Raw genomic sequence first — 19,052 nt, forward strand, 5'->3', positions numbered from 1 at the left:
CTCTGCGTCCTGGCCAACACCCTGGTGCCCCACGGTGAGCAGGCACAGCCCGGCTGACCCCCCCAGGGAGGCAGGACCACGGGGCCAGAGCCAGGAACAGGGGTCCTCGGCCCCTTCCTCCGAGGGCCAGGACCAGAGCGGCAGCCCCCTGAGGAGGCTGCTGGGGCGCGAGGGCCTGGCTGGGCCGGAGCAGCGGAAGCAGCAGCAGAGTCCAGGGGACGGGATGGGACAAATGAGGACTCAGGGATGAGTTTCAGCAGGAAAGAACTAGGCCTGCCGCCCATCCTGCTAACCCGTCTGTGTCCACAGAGATGGGGGCCCTGCGCTCAGCCCTGGCCGTGCTGGGGCTGGGGGCGCTAGGGGCCAGCTTCACCTGCGTGAGCATCTTCCTTAGTGAACTCTTCCCCACGGTGCTCAGGTGAGGCCCCGGAGAGGGTGCCCTAGGCTGGGAGGGAGGTGGGGTGGCCGCCACAGACCCAGATGCTCCTGCCACGTGACTCCCTTCCATGTGGTCTCGGGCTGTCCAGGCAAGTCCTGGCCCAGCCTGAGTCCCTGGGCCACGTGGGGCTGGGCTGGGGCAGAAGGTCAAAGCTGCCTGCGGATACGGGGCCCGCTCACAGGAGCATCTGCGCGGCAGGATGACAGCGGTGGGCCTGGGCCAGATGGCCGCCCGTGGGGGAGCCATCCTGGGACCCCTGGTCCTGCTGCTGGGCATCTATGCCCCCTCACTGCCCCTGCTGGTTCACGGGACCGTGCCATTGTTGAGTGGCCTGGCTGCACTCCTGCTGCCCGAAACCCAGAACTTGCCGCTGCCCGACACCATCCATGATATACAGAACCAGTGAGTGGCCCAGCCCTGGGACGCCCTCCGTTTCTTCTTTCCCTTCTTCCAGAGAACCCCAGAACGGGCTGGCCTGGGCACTCACCCTCCTCACTGAACAGAGAAGTAGAGACCCAGAGAGACAGAGGGTTGGCCCAGAGTCACACAGCACAGCTTTGGGAGAGTGGAGGCAGCCAGGGCTGGGTCTGCCCCTGACTGTAAGGCTTTAGCCTCTGCCCTGCATTTCACCACAGGAGGTGTAAATGGCCCAGCTGTCCCCAGGCCACCCCCAAGAGAGGCCACGGGGAAGGGGGTGTGTGGCCTTGTCAGGGGGATATCCAGAGGTGTGCTGAGGTCCTCACAAGTCCCGGACTCCGTCGGCAAAGCCCTCTGATGGCTGCCCTCCCGCCCCCAGTGAGGTGCTCGAGTGACACACCCCTCTGCCTCCTTCCCGAACAGGGCACTAAAGAAAGCAAGACACAGCCCTCCGAGGTGTGTGGTCCTCAAGGCCACCCAGCTCTAGCTCCTGGGACGCCTGCAATGGACCATCAGAGGAGGCTTCTCGTGTCCTCCAGAGGTGGCAGAAGAGAGCAAGGCCTCCATTTCCAGAGCACAGAGGAGCCCCTCCCACACAGAAGGAGCAAAGGGCAGCTGGGTTGGCAGGAGGCCCTCCACCTATCCTATCACCTGGCCTCCCTCTGGCTGCACAGACGAGAGGCCAGGGCCAGCGACACCCTGATGCTCACCACCCCTCTTGTCCACCTGCCCCAGGGGTCAAAGGTGACCATCATCTCCCCTGATTTGGGGCAAGCAATGGAGTCCGAGCTCCTCGGCTTCACCCTGATGCCCTTAGCAGCCTGGCCTGGGCCACCCAGCCCCTCCCCATGCCTCACCACACTCCAGCCACACGCCGGGCTTTGTGCTCTGCGGCAGCCCCACCTTCACACCTGAAATCCTCTTGGCCTCCCAGGCCCAGGACAGGGCCCTCCTTCCGGGGGCACAGCACTAGCCAACAGTGCTAGTGACACCCTGGCCCAAGGTCACATCCACACACCCAGCTCCTCCCACCAACCAACAGATGAGCTCAGGTGGCCCCACCCAGAGCTGGTCAGGGGGACAGTGGTATGTGGGATTGAATAAAGAGTGAAAAAAGGAACAAATGAACGGCTGCCCTCCTGACTCCTGTGATGAGCCCCCAGGGTCTACCTGCCTGGGGGAGGGGGCAGGAGAGGTCTGGGGGCTCCTCGCCGGTCTGCCGGGCCCAGGCACTGCTGTGTCCAGCCCTTGCCATGGGTCGTGCTGGGCCTCTCGGCTCTATCTCCTTTCATCATCTTCTGAACTCCGTGAGGAAAAGCTGCCCCATTTTACAGATGGAATTACTGAGGCAGGTAGGAATCGGTTGCCCATGCCATACGGACAGGAGGAGGCAGAGCAGGACTCAGCCCCGGTCTGTAGGTCTCCAAGCCCAACTGTGGCCCTAGTGACCTTGACTCACTATCTGGGCCTGCAGAGACACTTCTCGAGGGCAGCAGCAGGGCCTCATCATCCCTGCCAGGACCACCTGGACCCCACAGGGTCCTCTGGCTCCACAGGTGTGTGGCTGCAGGCAGAGGTCATGCGCTGCCCAGCATGATCCCCACCAGACAGGACCCCCAGCTACACCACCAGGGGACGTGCTGAGATCGTCTCTGAGTCCACCTGTGCCTGTGTGACCAGTCCTAACATCTGTGTGCACACGCACGCGCACACACACACACACACACCTCTATGCACACACACATGTGCACACACAGAAAGGTCAATGGGAAAACGAAGCAGCCTCTGGCCGCCAGGAGATGGAATCCGGCCTGGCCTGGTCTTGACAGTGTGACCCCTGGGCATCTGAGGCTCATGCCCTTTGGCCATCCTCCCTTGACTACCCTACAGTGAAGATCCCCAGGGCAAAAGCGCAGAAGTAGGGGTCCCTCCACACAGCTGGCGGGCCGGCCTGGCTTCATCTTTTGTCCGCCCGCTGAGAGCCAGCGCCTTTCTTAGGCTTGCTCAGCATTCTTGGGGCCCCAGGGTGTCCATAAATTTCTGGGAGGCAGAACCCAGTGAGGAGGTGGCTCCCCCTCTCCCCAGTATGTCCCTCCTGCTCACCCCTCAGGTCAGAGCTGTCCCTCCATCCACAGAGTGGCCACACTCCTGATCTTTCCAGATGATCACAGCTGCCAGGACCCGGGGTCCTCCCTTTACTAACTCAACAGGACTGTAGCTGGAGACCCAGGGCCCTGCCACTCTGGGGAGCCAGCAGCAGCACTGGCCAAGTGGGTGTCCTGCCCAGGAGGAGGCCTACACCCCCTGGGGGCTGCCCACCCAATGGCAGGCCTCCACTTGGGACATACCCTCTTTTTAAAGCTCAACCTGGGGGCTCCTGACCTCCAAATCCACTAGGGCACCCCACAGAGCAGGACAAGGGAACTGAATATGGGAAAGGGGTCCCCGATCACCCCAGCGTCTCATCTCATGGCAGCAGGAGCTTCACACAGCAGGGACTGAGGAAAGGACTGAGGACCCCCTTTATCCATTCTCCTGGCCCCAACCAGACCTGAAGCTCCCCCAGGAAGCCTCGTGGAGGGCAGGGCTGGGCATGGGCTCCATACCCACCTCCAGGAAAGGGGCTTCCTCCCAAACCACTGGCACTAGGGTCCTCCCTGGGGGCATGGGTGGCTGGGTAGGTCTTCCAGGTCAAAGGGCATCAGCCAGACTGCCCCAGGAGCCTCTTCCGCAAGCCCCTGTCCTTGGTACCCACAAGGCGGCATCTCCTGATACATCCCTGCAAGGATCCCTCTGAGGAGCCAAGCTGTGTGGCTTTTCTGCCCCCAGATGTTGTTTGGGCCTCTCCTGGGGTCCCTGCCAGGCAAGCCAGATCCCAAGGAACGCAGTTAAGGCTCAAGTGCCACAGTCACCATCTGATGCACAGGACAAAGACACTGAGACTTGGGTGACTGTCCTATGAGTTGAAGGTCAAGTCTAATGAGTTGAATCTTTCCTTAGTGACAGGAGCTCTTCAGCTTCTTACGCAGAAAGGGAAAGACAGTCCCCAGTCACATGGCAACCAGCAGGACTAGGGCCATCCTTTCCTGGACTACCCCCTACCTCATCAGGGCCATTCTAAAAATTCCTGGAATAGGAATATTCCTTCCCTTCTCATTACCAAGGAACTCTTGCCGGCCTGACTGATTTATTTTTTACTAGTGCCGACAAGGACAGCAGAACCTAAGAGAGCCTTGCCCCTGAGCAGGGCACAGCGGCACAGAGCCTCAGGGGTGAGCCGTGGCCAGCAGAAGGACAGGATGTCCTGGCAGGACTGCCCACATCAGGGCAACCCCCAGACTCCCTGACCTCAGCATGTGACCTCAGGCTACAGGTGGGGGAGGGGAATCAGGGCTGCAGGCTCACCCCAAGGCGGCTGGTTCAGGAGGGCAAGGAGAGGCAAGGCCTTGGAAATCCACACCTGGGGGTGGGCGGGGACCCCTCCCTTGATAGAACTTTGGATGAGGACTCTCAAAAGGTCTGGGGGGGCATCAAGCTGGGGAAGGTCCTAAGGCAAGCTCCCCTCCAGGATGAAGGGGGAGATGACAGTGGGCAAGCTGGGCTTCTGAAGCCAGTTGGAGCCACTTGGGCAGCATCTGCCACCCCCTCAGGGACATTCCCCTGCCTAGTAGGCTCCTGCGGGTACCCAGGTGCCCAGGCTTAAAGCTGGCCAGACTTTTGGACTGGAAATGCCTGGAGTCTGAGCTGGCCCCCAGCCAGGGCCGCCTGCTGCAGATCGGCAGTGATGGACGACATAGAGCCAAGAGCCCAGGAAGCAGAGCCAGGACAGGGACAAGATCTACCACGCAGAAGGCGCAGAAGGAGCCAACTGAGGGAGGAGCCCTGAGTGGCAGAAGCATGGCTGAGTCACATCTCGTGTGTCAAGTGGTGTGACCACCGCCACCGCCGCCCCCAGGATCCAGGCCCACTCACTCTCTCCTCCTGGACGCCACACATGTGGGTCCTACGTGGAATCCGAGTCTCCTGCGTCTGTTTCTTGCCCCTGAGAGGCTTAACATAGACCCACCCCTACCGTGGCCTTGCTTCATGGTCTCCGTGACTGATACTCTCCCTGACTGCAGGAGGCTCTGCTTCCACCTCTGGTCCAGGAGCTGCCCAGTAGGCCAGGTGGACTTGGAGGCAGGAGTCCCTAGTCCCAAGGGGCCCAGGGGAAGAAGCAGAGACCACAGGAGGCAGGGCTGGAGGCCTTTAGGCTCAGTTACTGATTCACTGTGAGACCTGGGATCGGCCACAATGCTCCTATAACCTAGAGTGGCGCACCTCCCTCCAGGGGCTGCCAAGGGTCAGGCAGGTCTGTCCCATACCAGGTCAGGCCCCTTGTACAGCCCCAGGGGTCTTGGCAACATTAAGCCTCTGGGGATTTGTCTCTGGGGCCACATGATGCCTCTGGGCAGCAGGGGCTGGGAAGACTGAGAAGGCAGGTCTAGGGAACCTTGGACACAGACCAGCGTCTTCACAAGCCCAAGGGCTGAGTCCGGCCTGCAGTCCCACCCACAGGGGCTCAGGCACCAGACACAGACAAGTGGCACCAGGACCCCAAAGTTGTGCTCAGTTCAAAAGTGCGGGTGACTTACCAGCTCTCACGTGCCCCCACTTGGGGCCCCTACCCCAGCCCAAAGCCAGGCCCAGGGTCCTAACAGCACCACCAGGAACAAACGGCACAGGACTGTTGGAATTTGGAAAGTTTTTGTTTTCTTTTTCCCACACATTTCCGGGGTTGGGGTGTTTCCAAGACTCAGACACATTTGTTAACAAAGAGAAAAAAACCGGGGGAGCAGGGAGCCCGTGGGCCGAGAGGTGACCCAGCAGTCCTCAGATGCCACCTCGCTCCCTCCCTTCCCTGCGCCCCGCCCAGTGGGTGCCACAGGCTGCTGCTGCCCTTGGTATCGAGTATTTGTCTTTAATATATATCTGCTTTTGCCTTGCCCTCCCCCCGCCCGCCCCCACCCCTGCTCCTCGCAGCTTCCCCGTCAATGTCAATGCACGTTGCCCGTCGCCGGCGGCACACACACCACTGGCCTGCAGCCAGGCCTCAGCCCCTCCCCTGGGCGGCCCCAGGCGGGTGCCTCTCCGGGTGAGGGGAGTTGGGACACTCGGGGACAACCCCACTGCCCCGCCCCTCCGCACCCACCCGCTGGGCCGCTGGGGGGCCACCCTCCCGCTCTTCTCCCACCGACTCTGGGAACCCAAAGGGAGGAAAGGGAGAAACCAGATACGCACACCAAAAAAAGGAGAAGTGGGAAAGGAGGGTGGGGACGGAGAGACACAGCAAGCCTGGGATGGGGACGACCGGAGGGCTTGGGAAGGGGAGGAAGGCAGGAGGGACGGAGGGAGGGAGGAAAATCGAGGGAAATGAACAACGTGTAGTGGACACTTTACAAAACCCCAGCCTTCCTTCCCGCCCAACCCCACCAAAATAAAACTACCCCCCTTAAAAAAATAAATCAACCCAGGGCTGTGAGCACGTGCCCTGCCTGGCGGCGCGGAGCCGAGAGGGACAGACAGCCCCGGGGCTGACAGTGCCTTGCGCCGCGGACAGAGGAGGAAGGGGACGAGCACGGGGTTATTCCTTTTCTTTTTTGCGTTTCCTCTTTGAGAGAGAAGCCTGAGGCAGCCGGGAGAGGGTCCCCAGGCCCCGGCGGGGAGAGGCCGCACCCTCCTCCCGGGCCTCCCGGGAGGGGCAGCTGGCAGTGGGGCGCGGTGCCGGGCGCTCAGACGAATACTCCTTGTCTTTGTTCTTCTTGGCCTTGCTGGGCGTCTTGGGGGCGGCCGGGGCCTTCTCCTTCACCACCGCCCCGTTGCTCTGGGCCGAGTTACTGATGTAGTTCCGGCTCTGGTCCACCTGGTAGGAGCCCTCGTCGCGGTTGCGGTACTTGTACATGGCGTAGAGGAGGATGAGGATGCAGAGCGCCGCCGCCGCCACGATGCCCACCACCATGCCCGTGGTGCTGCTGGACTCCCGGATCACCTCCACCGCGCCCGGCGGGCCCCGCTCCCCAGGCCCCGTGGGGTTGGCTGTGGGCAGATGAGGGAAGCCGGGGGCTGAGGTCCCGCCGGGGCGCAGGGGCGGGGGCCTCCGCGGCTCGAAGGACGTGGGGGCCCCGGGCCCAGGGGCGGGTTCTCCAGCAAGGGCTGCAGCGGGTCTCGGTGGTTCATTTTGCCCGCCGGCAGGTTAGGGGCCGGGATGGAGGGGGCGAACAGCACCCCAGGGGCGCCCGTGGCCCCGTCTGTCCTGAGGTTGGGCCGGGGAGCGGGTTTGCGGGGCGACAGGAGGGTGGTGCGGTCCGTGACCAGGGGAAAGGTGGTGTAAAAGTCCTCGTCGTCCGTGGGCGGGAGGCTGGAGTCAAAGACCTCCCCCGAGGCGAAGCCCGAGGCCTCGATGGGCTCCTCGCAGTCGCTGTCGTCGCGCTCCGCCTGGCACGGGCCCCCGGGGGGCGGGCGGCGCGCGGCGGGCGGGGGGCAGGGTGTCTTGGGTGGCGCCCACGCCCGTGAGGAAGGGGTAGAAGGTGGGGGGCGGGGGTACGAAGGGGGACCGGGTGGCCACGGGAGGGGGGTCTAAGGAGTCCTCCGTGATAATGGGCAAAATTAACTCTCCTCCTAGAACAAGAGAGAGAAGAGAGAAGGCAGGGCGTCAGCGCGGGCCAGGTCGCGGGCGGCCGGCACAGAGAGAGAAACAACAGCCTCACACCCAAATCGGTTCCAATTGGCTTTGGCGGAGACTAGAGCGGGCCGGGCCCGCCCGCCAGCCGGCCGGAGCACTGCGCGTTAAGCGGGCAGCGGCTCGGATGCCCTGGGCACCCCACGCACGGGCTCTGTGACTCTCTGGGTTTTGGTATTTTGTTTGTCTTAAGAAACCAAAAGGAACAGAAAGGAAAGGAAATCGAAAAGAAACGGAAAAAAAAAACAAAAATAAAAACAACTCTACTGGTTTAAGGCTTTAAAAACAGATACAACAGCAGCATTTAAACAAACCTAACGACAATATCTTTTAGGGTTTTTTTTTCTAGATTTTTCTCTTTTTTTGCTTTTTTTTTTTTTTTTTGCTTTTGTTTTTAAAAAAGAAGATAGCATACCACGGAATTCAGGCAACTTACATCAACAAATAGGCCGTGTGATTTTAGCATGAAGAAAAAAATTACAAACAGAGCTGTGTAAGCGGGTTCTCCCGGAAAAAAAATAAGAAAAAACAACTTTTCCGTACAACGTTTCCTGTCTACCTGCTCGGTCTCCCTCCCTCGCTCTTCTCTCCCTGGACATCTCGCTTCCTCCTCAACACTGTCTCCTCCCTCACCTGTGCCCTCTCCCCCTCCGCTGAACACAAAGCTGAACTCCGCACGGTGCGGGATGAGCACCTGGTGTCGGCTGGCGGGGGAGGGGTCAGTGGGAAGCGGGGGCAAGACAGGCCGCGGGCCGGCGGTAGGAACTGCTGCGTGGGGGAGAGGTCCTGGGAGGGGATGGCCACGGGAAGGGGCTTTGAGGGCTGACTGTGGGTGGGCGGTGGGGAAGGAGACTTTGAAGGGCCAGGATGAGGCCCAGCGGAAGAATGGGCAAGGAGGGGTCAGAAGCAGGTCACGCTGGGAGGGGTGGGGGCAAGCCAGGAGCCAGCAGGGAGTGGGGACATGTCACGTGAGTCCTGAGCTAAGCCCCTAACTCCCCACCTTTCTCTCTCCACCCTCCACCTCTGACCCCCACTGACTTCCCCCCTCCCTCCACCCCAGAACCCCCATGAGCCGCCAGGACCTGGCCAGGGCTTGACTGCCTCTGACCCTCTTATTATTGTTAAAACAATAATAAAACAACGGAAAGAAGAAGAAAGCAAAAAAAGAAAAGAAAATACATACACAGCCATCTGGGAAGGGTGCACTTGCTAAAACAGGGCCCAGGGGGAACTAGTGGGAAGGGCACAGTGGGGGGGGGGAGCCTCCTTCTTTCTAGTCTCTCAACTGGAGCCCCCTGGGCAAAATCCGCAATTCCCATCAGCCCTCAAAAGTGAGAACTACAACCCCATTAGCCCTTGGAGGGGTATTCCCATCAACCTTGGGTCAACAACTACAACTCCCATCAGCCTCCTGGGCCTCCTCTCAAAGCATAGCCACCCACTGGCCTGGGTTAGGAGGGACCTAGAGCAGGGCTCTCAATCGCTGGGACGAGAGCGCTGGCATCGGGTTGTTTCGCTTGCAGGGGCCTCTCCTGGGGCTGCAGGTTCCATCTCTGGCTCTTCCTCCAGCACACTCTAAGCCCCACCCACACCTGAGCAAGATCTCCCGGCCTCTGCACCCTCCCGGGTAAGCACGGCCTGGTCCTGCCCCACTGCAACTCCGTCTCCACCCACCCCCAGCCTACGGACCGCGCTGCGACTCACACACCTCTGCTGACCCCTCCCATCACCGCTCCAGCAATCTCACAGCCGTCTTGGCCACACAGGCCAGTCCTAGCCAAGACCTTGCCATTGACTGGAAAACTTGCCCAGCTCCCCAGGCTGCTCTTCCCACCAGGAAGACTCCAAGCTTCCCCTGGTCAGGGGCTCCCCTGAACCCCAAATTTTGAAGCCCCAGGGCTCCTGGCCCTCCATGGGCTCATCCTCAATAGAAAGAAAGCTAAGCCCAAAGCAGAGCAGCATGATGGGATTGTCCAATTCCGGCTTACAATGGATGTGGATGTGGAAGCCCGGGATGTGCCCAGTCCCTTCTGTGGTTCTCAGAGGCCAGGGAAGCCCAAATCCTCATCCCCGTGCCTCCTGGAGACTGCCAGGGCTGCTCAACTCCTCCTCCTCCAGACACCTGTTCTGTCACTGAATTCTTATGTGACTGGGCAAGTTTCTTCCACCCACTGGGCCAGTTTCCTATCTACCAAAGGTGGGTTTGGGGCTCCAGGTCCAGAATGAGGCCAAGGCCTCGCTCTAAGGGTCCTCCAGCCTTTAGATCAAAAGAGTGTGTCCTTCCATCCCCAGCTGAGCCTCACTCACCAAAGGATGGGCTAGCACCCTGGTCCCTGGTCCCCCTGGTTGCAGGAGTGCAGACAGCCCCTCATGTGGTGGCATCCTGGGCCCAAACATGCCAGACTCCCTTTCCCTGCATAGATCTGGAGCCTGTCTGGGGTCCTCCCTGCAGCTCAAGCCACCTGTCTCCCTGACCTTTGCCTTATATTCAAAGCACATTCCCCTACTGATAGCTCAGTCATCTGAGTCCAGCCCAACACCTGGTCCAGGCACACTCCAGAGGATGCTCCTGCTTCTGGTGCCCCATCCCTGCTCCATCCTGGAAGCACAAGTTTGGACTCACTGCCAGGCGAGGTCCAAAGGCCCAAGCCTCATCTATCAATCTCCCTAGCACCCAGCAGAGGGCCTGGCATAGAGCTGGGGTAGTTATGATTTTCTAGGGAAAGAATATTCTTCAGGTATTTCCTGAGCCAGACCAGTGAAGCAGGTGAGTAGCAGAGCTCTGCACACCCTCCTGCCTCCACCATCTTGGGCAGCAGGCCCTCCTGAGAGCTCAGCCTGGCAGACCCCCCACTGCATGGGCCCAGTCCCACCCTCTGCCAGTCTCAACTTCAACTTTCATTTAATGGTGCTGGAGATTGAACCCAGGTGCTCTACCACTGAGCCACATCCCAGCCTTTTTATTTTTTACTTTAAGACAGGTCTCACTAAGTTGCTGAATGTCTTGCTAAATTGCTGAGACCAGACTCAAACTTGTGATCCTCCTGCCTCAGCCTCCTGGAGTTGCTGGGATTACCATGCCCAACTGCCAGCCTCACCTTCTGTCTTAGATTGGGACACCTGTTAATCCTGGGAACTCCAGGTCAAGGTTTGCCCTAAGCTGACTTATGACCTTCCATCAGTTGGCCAGAGCTAGAACCCCAGCAAAGTACCAGGTCCAAGGCATAGGAAGGCCATGCTGGTGACATGCCCCACCCTAGAGTGATGATTAGGGTACAGACTTGGACTCTCTACCAGCCTGCAACCCCCACTGAGGCGAGGGTATGTGGGAGCTTCAGGCTTTGGACCACAGACAAGTTCTGCTGGGCCTAAGCCCCCACAGCCATTTGCCCCAACTTTCTAATCCTCAGGACACTCAGGCTTCCAAGTGCCCCTCCCCTAGGCCAGAGCTCTCCTAGGCTTCTCAGTCCTGTTTCTGTGGTTCCAGCTACTCTGGGGTTTTCTGGACCTTCTCTGCCCAAGCTTTGGCAGCACATCTCCCAAGACATCCTGCCACCCCATGTCCCCGCACGGCCGTGACTTTCCCTCAGTGTCCCACCCTACTCCGTCTCCAATAGGCCATGGAGAACCCTCTCTCACCCCCAGCTGGGCTCTGGGTGCTCAGCCCTCCTGGTCTTCCTGGGGTCATGCGCGGACCTACCAGGAAGGATGAGGTGAGCTCACCCTTGGTGAGGACCCCTCAGACATGCGTCACAGGGCAGAGTCCCACTGCAGCCCCTCCAGACGACTGCCGAGGGAGGGGCAGAGCCTCTCAATACTTGGTGGGGTCAGCTCTGTATCAAGGGTGCGTCCTGGGAGGCCCTTTGGAGCCATCAGAGTCCACTGAGAACCCCAGGCAGCCCCCGCCAGCCCCCAAGCTTTCGTGCAGCTGCAGCATTTGGAAACCACAGGTGCCCATTTATCCCAGATGCTGCCCACCCACTCTGCTTCTCTGCATTCTAAGAAAACAGAATTTCAGTGCATGTTAGGTCCATTTGCTAGAGAATTCCATCCTGACCCAGGGCATCACCAGCCATTCCTGAGCACTTTCTCCCTCTCCACTCTCCTCTCTCCGGGGAAGCAGGCCCAGCAAGCTGGGCTCTATTTTTAGGGCACAGAAGTCCCCTGATTAGAAATTTACACCAAACCCCATTCCCACTGGTGCAAGATGTGCCCTCCCCAATGAGGGAGCCCAGAACTGAAGCTAAAAGTGTCCAAGACTAAACTGTCATCTGGCAAAGTGCAGCCACCAGCGCGGGTGTGGGGTGGGGTGTGGGGGCCTGCCCAGGCCTCCCACCTACAGGGCATTCCATGTGGATTAGGGAAAAAGGCAGCCCCACTATGCGGAATCAACCTTTCTCCTCCATGCAGACACACCCTGCTCCAGGCCCAGGAGACGCAGCTGGGCAGCAGAGCACTGGCTAGATTCCAGTCCTTACTCACCTGTGTGCGCAGAGAACCACCCATGCCACTGTGGACAGGGCCCTGGAGAACAGTGCTCCCCACCATGAAACGCCAGCATGGTGAAGGCAGAGGTCGGGTAGGTCTCGGAGTCAGAGATGGGCTACATCCTGGGGGTGCACATGCCCATGAGCTCGCCCTCAGAGGCCAGAACCTCGATGGAGCAGACAGTGGGTTTGTCTGTACAGACAAGTGTGCATAAGTGGGTATTTGGCCCTGGCATGTATCTGCTGGCCTCTGAGCCTGGCTCTGGGCTCCACGTGCACATGGGAACGTGGGACTGCACCTCTCGGAGCATACACGCAACACCAAGGCTCCTCACCAAACTCATTTCCTCCTTCTCCTGAGCAGCTGGACTACGATTCCCAGTATCCCTTGCAACTGGGCATGGCCACAGGGCTGAGCAGTGAGTCCTGCCAATAAGGGGCCCCTAGGAACCTCCCTGGGGTACCATCTTCCACACTTTATCCCCAGTGACCTTGGCAACCACATATTGAAAATGGAGGATCTACAGATGGAAGGAGGGTGGATTCCGAAAGCACCCTGGGGGCAGAGCTGCTTGCCCATAAGGAGCATCTAGGTAGGATGCACCCGAATGAGAGACTGCTCCTGAGTCACCCACTGAGATTCAGGGTTCATCTGTTACAGAAACAAATGTTCCCTTGACAAAACCCTGTGGCACTCAGGTGACAATCCAATGAAAGAGACATGAAAGTTGGAAAGATGAAGACCTATAAACGCGGTGGCAAGTGTTGGATGCAAACCACTGCTTGGGAACCAGAGAGGGCAGCCACACACCTGAAGCTCTGGCCCTGAGGGACAGAGCAGGAGAAGGCTAGGGGACGGTGCCAGCACTTAACTTTCTGCTTTTAGCAACATGTTACAAAAAGGAGGCAAACTTGGGCAAGAGCTGGTGGTGTGCAGGTGGGTCCTGCAATTGTCAGGAAAGCCACAGCTTCCAAGCCCCAACCGCAAGAGAGAAGCCTGAAGCAGGCTGGAGGGACAACGGGCCAGTTGTGTCCCATCTGAATGAGGGACTCAGCCCTTCTCAGGATCAGAGTTAAAGTGCGGCCTCCCTCCTGCTGTTCATGTGGACCTTGTGGATCTGAGATGTGCGCTGACATCCGGGCTATGTGACGAGGGGCGCAGGGGCAGAGCACAGGGAAGCCTTGGCTGGAGAACTGCACCGAGGAAACTCTGGAGTGTGCTGCGACTGGCTCAGCCGTGAAATCACCCTGTGCCCCAGAGGAGTGGGCTGTGAGTGCTCTCGCATGCCCAAGGGGGACGTTTCTCCCAACACCCCCTCCTTGGAGGATGAGGGTGGGAAGGACCTCCAGGGAGGCAGAAACAGGGTCCAACCAAGGAGGCAGGGCTTGCTAGAGAAGCCCCTGGTGCAGCCTGCAGCCTGCCTACAGGAGGTCCTCCGAGCTCCCAGCACACGGGGCCTGTGTGAGCCTGGGGCTGGTTCCCATGCTGGGAACCAGGGGCTGCTGCGTGGCCCCCAGCCTTCCCTTTCTTGTATGGGGGATGTAATGTGGTTGTATTCTAGGCGCCTTTCGGGCAGGGCAGTGGAGGCAGTGAGATGAATTGTCCTTCAGTTCATGGTCTCCAGGCTGCGTACAGGTATCCCCTTCAGGGGAGGCAGGCCTGGCATGGAGCGGGCCGCCTTCTCCCAGACATCCTTGCTCTGAGGCAAATGCCCTCCCTGGGTGAGACTTCCGGTTGTCTCCCTTGAGGAAAGGTGGGTGTATTCTGAGATGGGAGAAGAGTGAAACAGATCCTTGGTGACCCTAAAGGCCAGACTGTGGTACATAACTCACTAGCTGTACCCAAATCTGTCTGTGCTTCTTCCTGGAGGCACAGCAAGACCACACTCCTAGCCTTCCTGGAAGCTAGGCTGCGGCCCCGGGAGTGCACTGACAGCCAGCAGAACAAGAGCAGGAACAAGGGCAGGAGCAATGGCAGCTCTCCCAGGCCTGGCCCATGAAAACCTCCCCTGCCTGACTCCACGCTGTTCCCCTTCCCCATCTCCATCCTCGCCCCGTGGAAGTGTTAAGAATGGTGCAGCCTCAAGACAGAAGAGGCCGCCCTGAACTGGGACTTGGAGAAGAGCTGCCCACCATCAGGAGCACTGTGTGTAACTTCTGTTGTAAAGAAGACCTACCTTTCTGTGTGCTGAACTACAGGCACGTGCAGTTGATTGTTATGGTGACTAATGTAATGTTACTTTGAGAGCCTCTGGGAATCTGATCACCTTTATGCTTCTGTGGGTTTGAGCAAATATGAGTGTGACACTGTGGAATGAAGCCTGTGTGCCTGAGGGTCTCATTTATGTGTTCACCGGGGCGACTCCCCAGGAGGGGTGCACCTGGGGCAAGTGCATGAGGCTACTTCCATGCATCTGAGCATGCGTGGGCCTGAGCGAATCTGAGGAACTGTGTTTCTGTGCACCTGGGCTCATGTCCCTAAGCACGTGTGCATACCTGAGCCTCCACACATCTTAGCAAGTGAGTTTCCCTAATGGGTCTGAACGGCTGTGGGTGCTCACCTGATGTGTGCACACCCTAAGGGTCTAAAGATGCACGTGTGCCCTTCACGTGCCACTGCATGGGTACCACTGAGCACACTGTGCACCCGGCACTGTGAGTACCTGTGTGGGCCAATGCAGGCCTGAGTGTGTGTGTGTGGACCCTGGGACTGAGCACACACAGCCCGCCTCTGAGAACGTGCCCACATGCACCCCTTGGAACCAAATCTAGACATCAGCACGCATGTGCACCTCTGTGAGGGAATGAACACACATGTTGGTGCATGAGCATCTCTCTGCAGATATCTACGTACATCTTGGTGAGGACACATGGATACAGCTGAAGAACACACGTGCTCTGTGCTCTTAAGCATGGGTGTGCACTTCTTCGTGTGTGTCCATGTTCTTCAGTGGGTACAAGCACATGTGTACGTACCTGACATGAACACGCACACAGATCTCTGTGGTTTTTCAATGTGAGCATGTGTAAGTCTGAACACATGTGTGGAATCCTATGATCCCTGCATATATGTGAGTTACACAGATAGGTCTGTCCACCATGTGCTGTGCGAGCTGGGTAATTCCGTGAGTCGCAGGACATGGTGCAAAGCATGAGCCTCAATGGGTCTGAACACAAATGAGCACACGCTAAGACCTAAACATGTATGTGTCTCAAGTGTCTGAAACACGTGAGTGCGTCTACATCTCTGCGCACGTGTGTATGATTTGGAACATTTGGCATTTGCATTGATAGATGTGAGCATGGCTGGCCACGATGGCACTTGCCTGTAATCCCAGCTATGGAAGGCTGAAGCAGGAGGGTTGCAAGTTCAAGGTCAGCCTCAGCAAACTTAATGAGGCCTTGTCTCAAAATGAAAAATAAAAAGGACTGCAGATGCAGCTCATTGGTAGAACGCCTGGGCTCGAACCCTGGTACCCCCTCACACACACATGCACACAAAATAGATGTGAGAGCACATAGCTGAGCACTCATAAGGACCCTGGTGGGTTTAAGACATGTCAGATGTGCCAGCACCTTTGTGCTCTGTGCACACGTGTAAGTGTAAACCTCTGGGGCCAAACAGGTGAGCACCTGGGTGGAGGTGCTCTTAATCATGGGTGTGTACTTCTGCATGTGTGTCCATGGACTTCAGTGGGTACAAGTACGTGTGTACATACCTGACCTGAACACGCACACAGATCTCTGTGGTTTTGAAATGTGGGCATCTGTAAGTCTGAACATGTGTGTGGAATCCTATGATCCCTGCATACATGTGAGTTACACAGATGGCATTCTGACCCTGCACACCTTGGCGTGTTCCACGAGGCAGTGCATGTGTGCCTGGGTTGTGTGTCTGTGGGTCTCAACAGGCGTGTGTCAGCATGTTGGGCCTGCAGTGGTCCGAGTGTGCACATGCTCTTTGGCTTTAAGCATGTGTATGCCTCCGTGGGTCTGAGCATGAATAGCAGGCGCTTTTCTAGCTAAAACCCTGTGTGTTCGGGGCTGGGGCTGGAGCTGGGGCTCAGTGGCACAGCCATGTGAAGCACTGGGTTTGATCCTCAGCACCACATAAAAATAAATAAACAAAATAAAGATATTGTGTCCATCTATAACTAAAAATGTTTTAAAAACACCTGTGTGTGGGGCTGGGATTGTGGCTCAGCGGTAGAACGCTCACCTAGCAAGGGCGGGACCCGAGTTCGATCCTCAGCACCACATAAAAAAAATAAATAAATAAAGGCACTGTGTTTTGTCCATCTACACCTAAAAAATAAATATTAAAACAAAACAAAACACCTCTGTGTGTGTGTGTGTGTGTGTGTGTGTGCGGAAGTGGGAATGTGTAAGCGTGCTGCTGGGCCTGTTGATATGTGTGACATGTGTGTGCATGCCTCTGGTCACATCACATGTGTGTGCACATGGATGTGTGCTTCCATGGGTGTAAGCCTGTGTGTGTTCTTCCTGTAAGTTGGATTCCTACAGGGGCCAGACCTGGAATACAAGATGGGGGCCAGGCCACCTCAGACGACAGGGGTGGTGTGACACATGGCCAACTTTAGGTACATGTCCCCCAAGTACACCCTCATTCAAGATAATTCACTAAGCAGTGGAGGAGGTACGGGGCCTGGGGACTATACAGGGCCCCAAGTTAGTGAAAAGGGTGGAGAGGTGAGCAGGCTGAGCAGTAAGCTCCCAGAGCCCCTGTACCCAGGGATGAGGCTCTGGAAGGTGGGAGGGGGTTGGGCCCTGGACAGCCACTGTCTCCAGCCAGGCTGTCTTGACCTTCAACACTGACCTTAAAGCCAAGGGGCTTGGCCTTCTGCTCCAGAAAAGCCTCCTTCTCTGGGGCTCTGGAGAAGCTCTGGCTGAAGAGGCTGGTGGTGTGGGGGTTGGAGGGAGTCCTACACCAGCCTGGGATGGGAGACCCTGGAGTCCATCCTGGTCCCTGCCTGGCTTCCCATCAGGATAAAGAGGACCACATTTAAGCCTTGGAGTGGCGAGTGCACTTGCACATGCCAGAGATCCCAGTCTGGGGAAGAGCCGGTGGACTTCCTCTGGGGTCTCCGCCGCACTCTGCCGCCCTCTTGGCTATTTCTAAAGCTGGATGCTGGGCTGGCCCCCAGCCCCTCCTTATCCCTGGCTTCCAGCCCTCCCCCACCCACAACCTCCCCTCATACGGTGGCTCTTTTCCTAAGAGGACAACCCAGTGGTCAGTGACCTCACAGAGCCTTATCGGGGGACCACAGAGCTGCCAACTTCAACTCCTCCTCACTCCCTTGTCCTAACAGAGCCTGAAAGATCTCGGCCACCAGTGCCCACACTGGGATTCACGCCCAGCCCCTGGCTGGAGTCTGGGCTGGAGGATAGAGCCCGCCCAGAAGGTGGCCCTGGGGCAGCACAGTGTGCACTCCTCGTACTTGTGGGGTGACTATCTAGCCCAAGACAGCCTGTGCAGGGTCCAAGGGGAGCAGAGACTCCTTCTGTCACCAGGAGTTTCCATCCCAGAGTATGGGGCCAGGCAGTGTCTCATGACCCACACAGTCCCCTGTCCCCAGAACCTCATCCCAGGCTCTCATGGTCCATTCATCACAGCCATTTACAGCAAGCCTGGGTCAGCCAATGGAGCCCCAGACAGTACCCAAGCAGGACAAGGGGGAGTGCCGTGCGCCACGCTGCCATAGGCCCAAAGCCTCCAGAACAATGGTAGGGTTGGAGCATGCATCCCTGGGCTGAGACCCTCTGGGGGACAGACGGGCAGCCCCAGCAGAGACCTGCCACAGTGGGTAGCATCTGTTCCAGTAAGCACAGCCCTGGGCTGTGGACAGGGAGCCTTGCAGCCCAGCGGCCAGCATCTCCTCCAAGAGCCCCTGGGCCCAGGACCATATACGTCCCTCTCAGCTCAGCCCACTACTGGGCACAGAGGGCAAACATGGCTTCAGCTTCTGGGTCTGGGGTCCCTTGTCCTTGGTCTCTGAACCTCAGCCTCTGCCCTAAGGCTCCACACTCCATGCTTTGATCCTGTTCCCTTCTTGCTCAACCCACACTCCATCCAGAGTGGCAGCCCACACTCAGCTCGAATGTCTCTTCTGATGCTGACAGGATCCCAGGACCCCGCCCCAGGCCAGATTCACAGAATGTGCCAGGATATGCTGCCCACCTCCTGACCACAACCCTTCCCTGTCTCTGTGCACACATGCCCCAGCCTCCAGCCTGCTGTACCCACAGCCCAGGGCGCCACCATTGCAAGGTAACAGGGAGAAGTCTCCAAAAAGCCAAGCAAGAGATGTGGGTGGCCCCTCCACTCCCACAGGCTCATCTGGGCTACACTAAGACCCATGCTCCCCACTAGTCACATCCAGTACTTTCTGCCTTCCCACAGCCAGCCTTGAGCCTCCCTTCACCCCAGCTCCTCTTAGCCACTGCCAACCTTCTCAGATGAGCAGCCAGGCATCCACCGTGCCATCTCACTCCCACCCTCAACTGCACACTAGGCCACCCACCCTGCAGGGCTGCTCTCTGCAGCTGCAACCTTGGCTCCAGCCAGCAGCATCAAGCTGAGGCCTGGAGGGCTCCCTGTGCCCCCACCCTCCAGAGACTTCCCTCCCAGCCTGCTCTCCTACAGCTGCTCCCCCACCAAATCTCCCCAGGGAACCCCAAGTCTGGTCTAGGGAGCACCTCCCACCCAGCTTGCGGCCAGGCCTTGGCCTGGCATCCCTGGCAGTCTCCACCCTAGGCACCCTCTGGACCAGAACAACAGACATGTCCCCGAGACTGGGAGGATTCAGGACCCAGCAGAGGCTTCCCTCTGAATGACCAAGAGAGTGCTGGGCCTTGGGGCTGCTGGGAGTTGTAGTTCTGAACCTGAGAGCTGATGGGAGTTGTAGTGTGTCCCCCCCCACCCCCCACCCACCACAACACCCACCACAGTCCATCACGACGCTCCTCTCCT

At 58.5% G+C, this 19,052-nt stretch overlaps 2 protein-coding genes across 2 annotated transcripts in view; one reads left to right on the forward strand and one right to left on the reverse strand.

Moving 5' to 3' along the window:
- Slc22a12 (solute carrier family 22 member 12) overlaps nt 1-1,980 on the forward strand; it is a 5,840-nt gene extending 3,860 nt beyond the window's left edge. Inside the window, exons 5-8 of the mRNA XM_015507052.2 lie at nt 3-34; nt 310-418; nt 638-841; nt 1,280-1,980. Coding sequence (XP_015362538.1) covers nt 3-34; nt 310-418; nt 638-841; nt 1,280-1,343 — 409 coding nt within the window. The 3' untranslated portion in view covers nt 1,344-1,980. The remainder of the gene's footprint in view (nt 1-2; nt 35-309; nt 419-637; nt 842-1,279) is intronic.
- A 3,605-nt stretch (nt 1,981-5,585) lies between these two features.
- Nucleotides 5,586-19,052, reverse strand: part of Nrxn2 (neurexin 2) — a 96,230-nt gene continuing 82,763 nt past the window's right edge. Inside the window, 3 exon segments of the mRNA XM_048789091.1 lie at nt 5,586-7,015; nt 7,018-7,375; nt 7,377-7,513. Of these exon segments, the coding sequence (XP_048645048.1) occupies nt 6,480-7,015; nt 7,018-7,375; nt 7,377-7,513 (1,031 nt within the window). The 3' untranslated portion in view covers nt 5,586-6,479.

Source organism: Marmota marmota, unplaced genomic scaffold (genome assembly GCF_001458135.2).
Source record: "Marmota marmota marmota unplaced genomic scaffold, marMar, whole genome shotgun sequence".
NCBI lineage: Eukaryota > Metazoa > Chordata > Mammalia > Rodentia > Sciuridae > Marmota > Marmota marmota.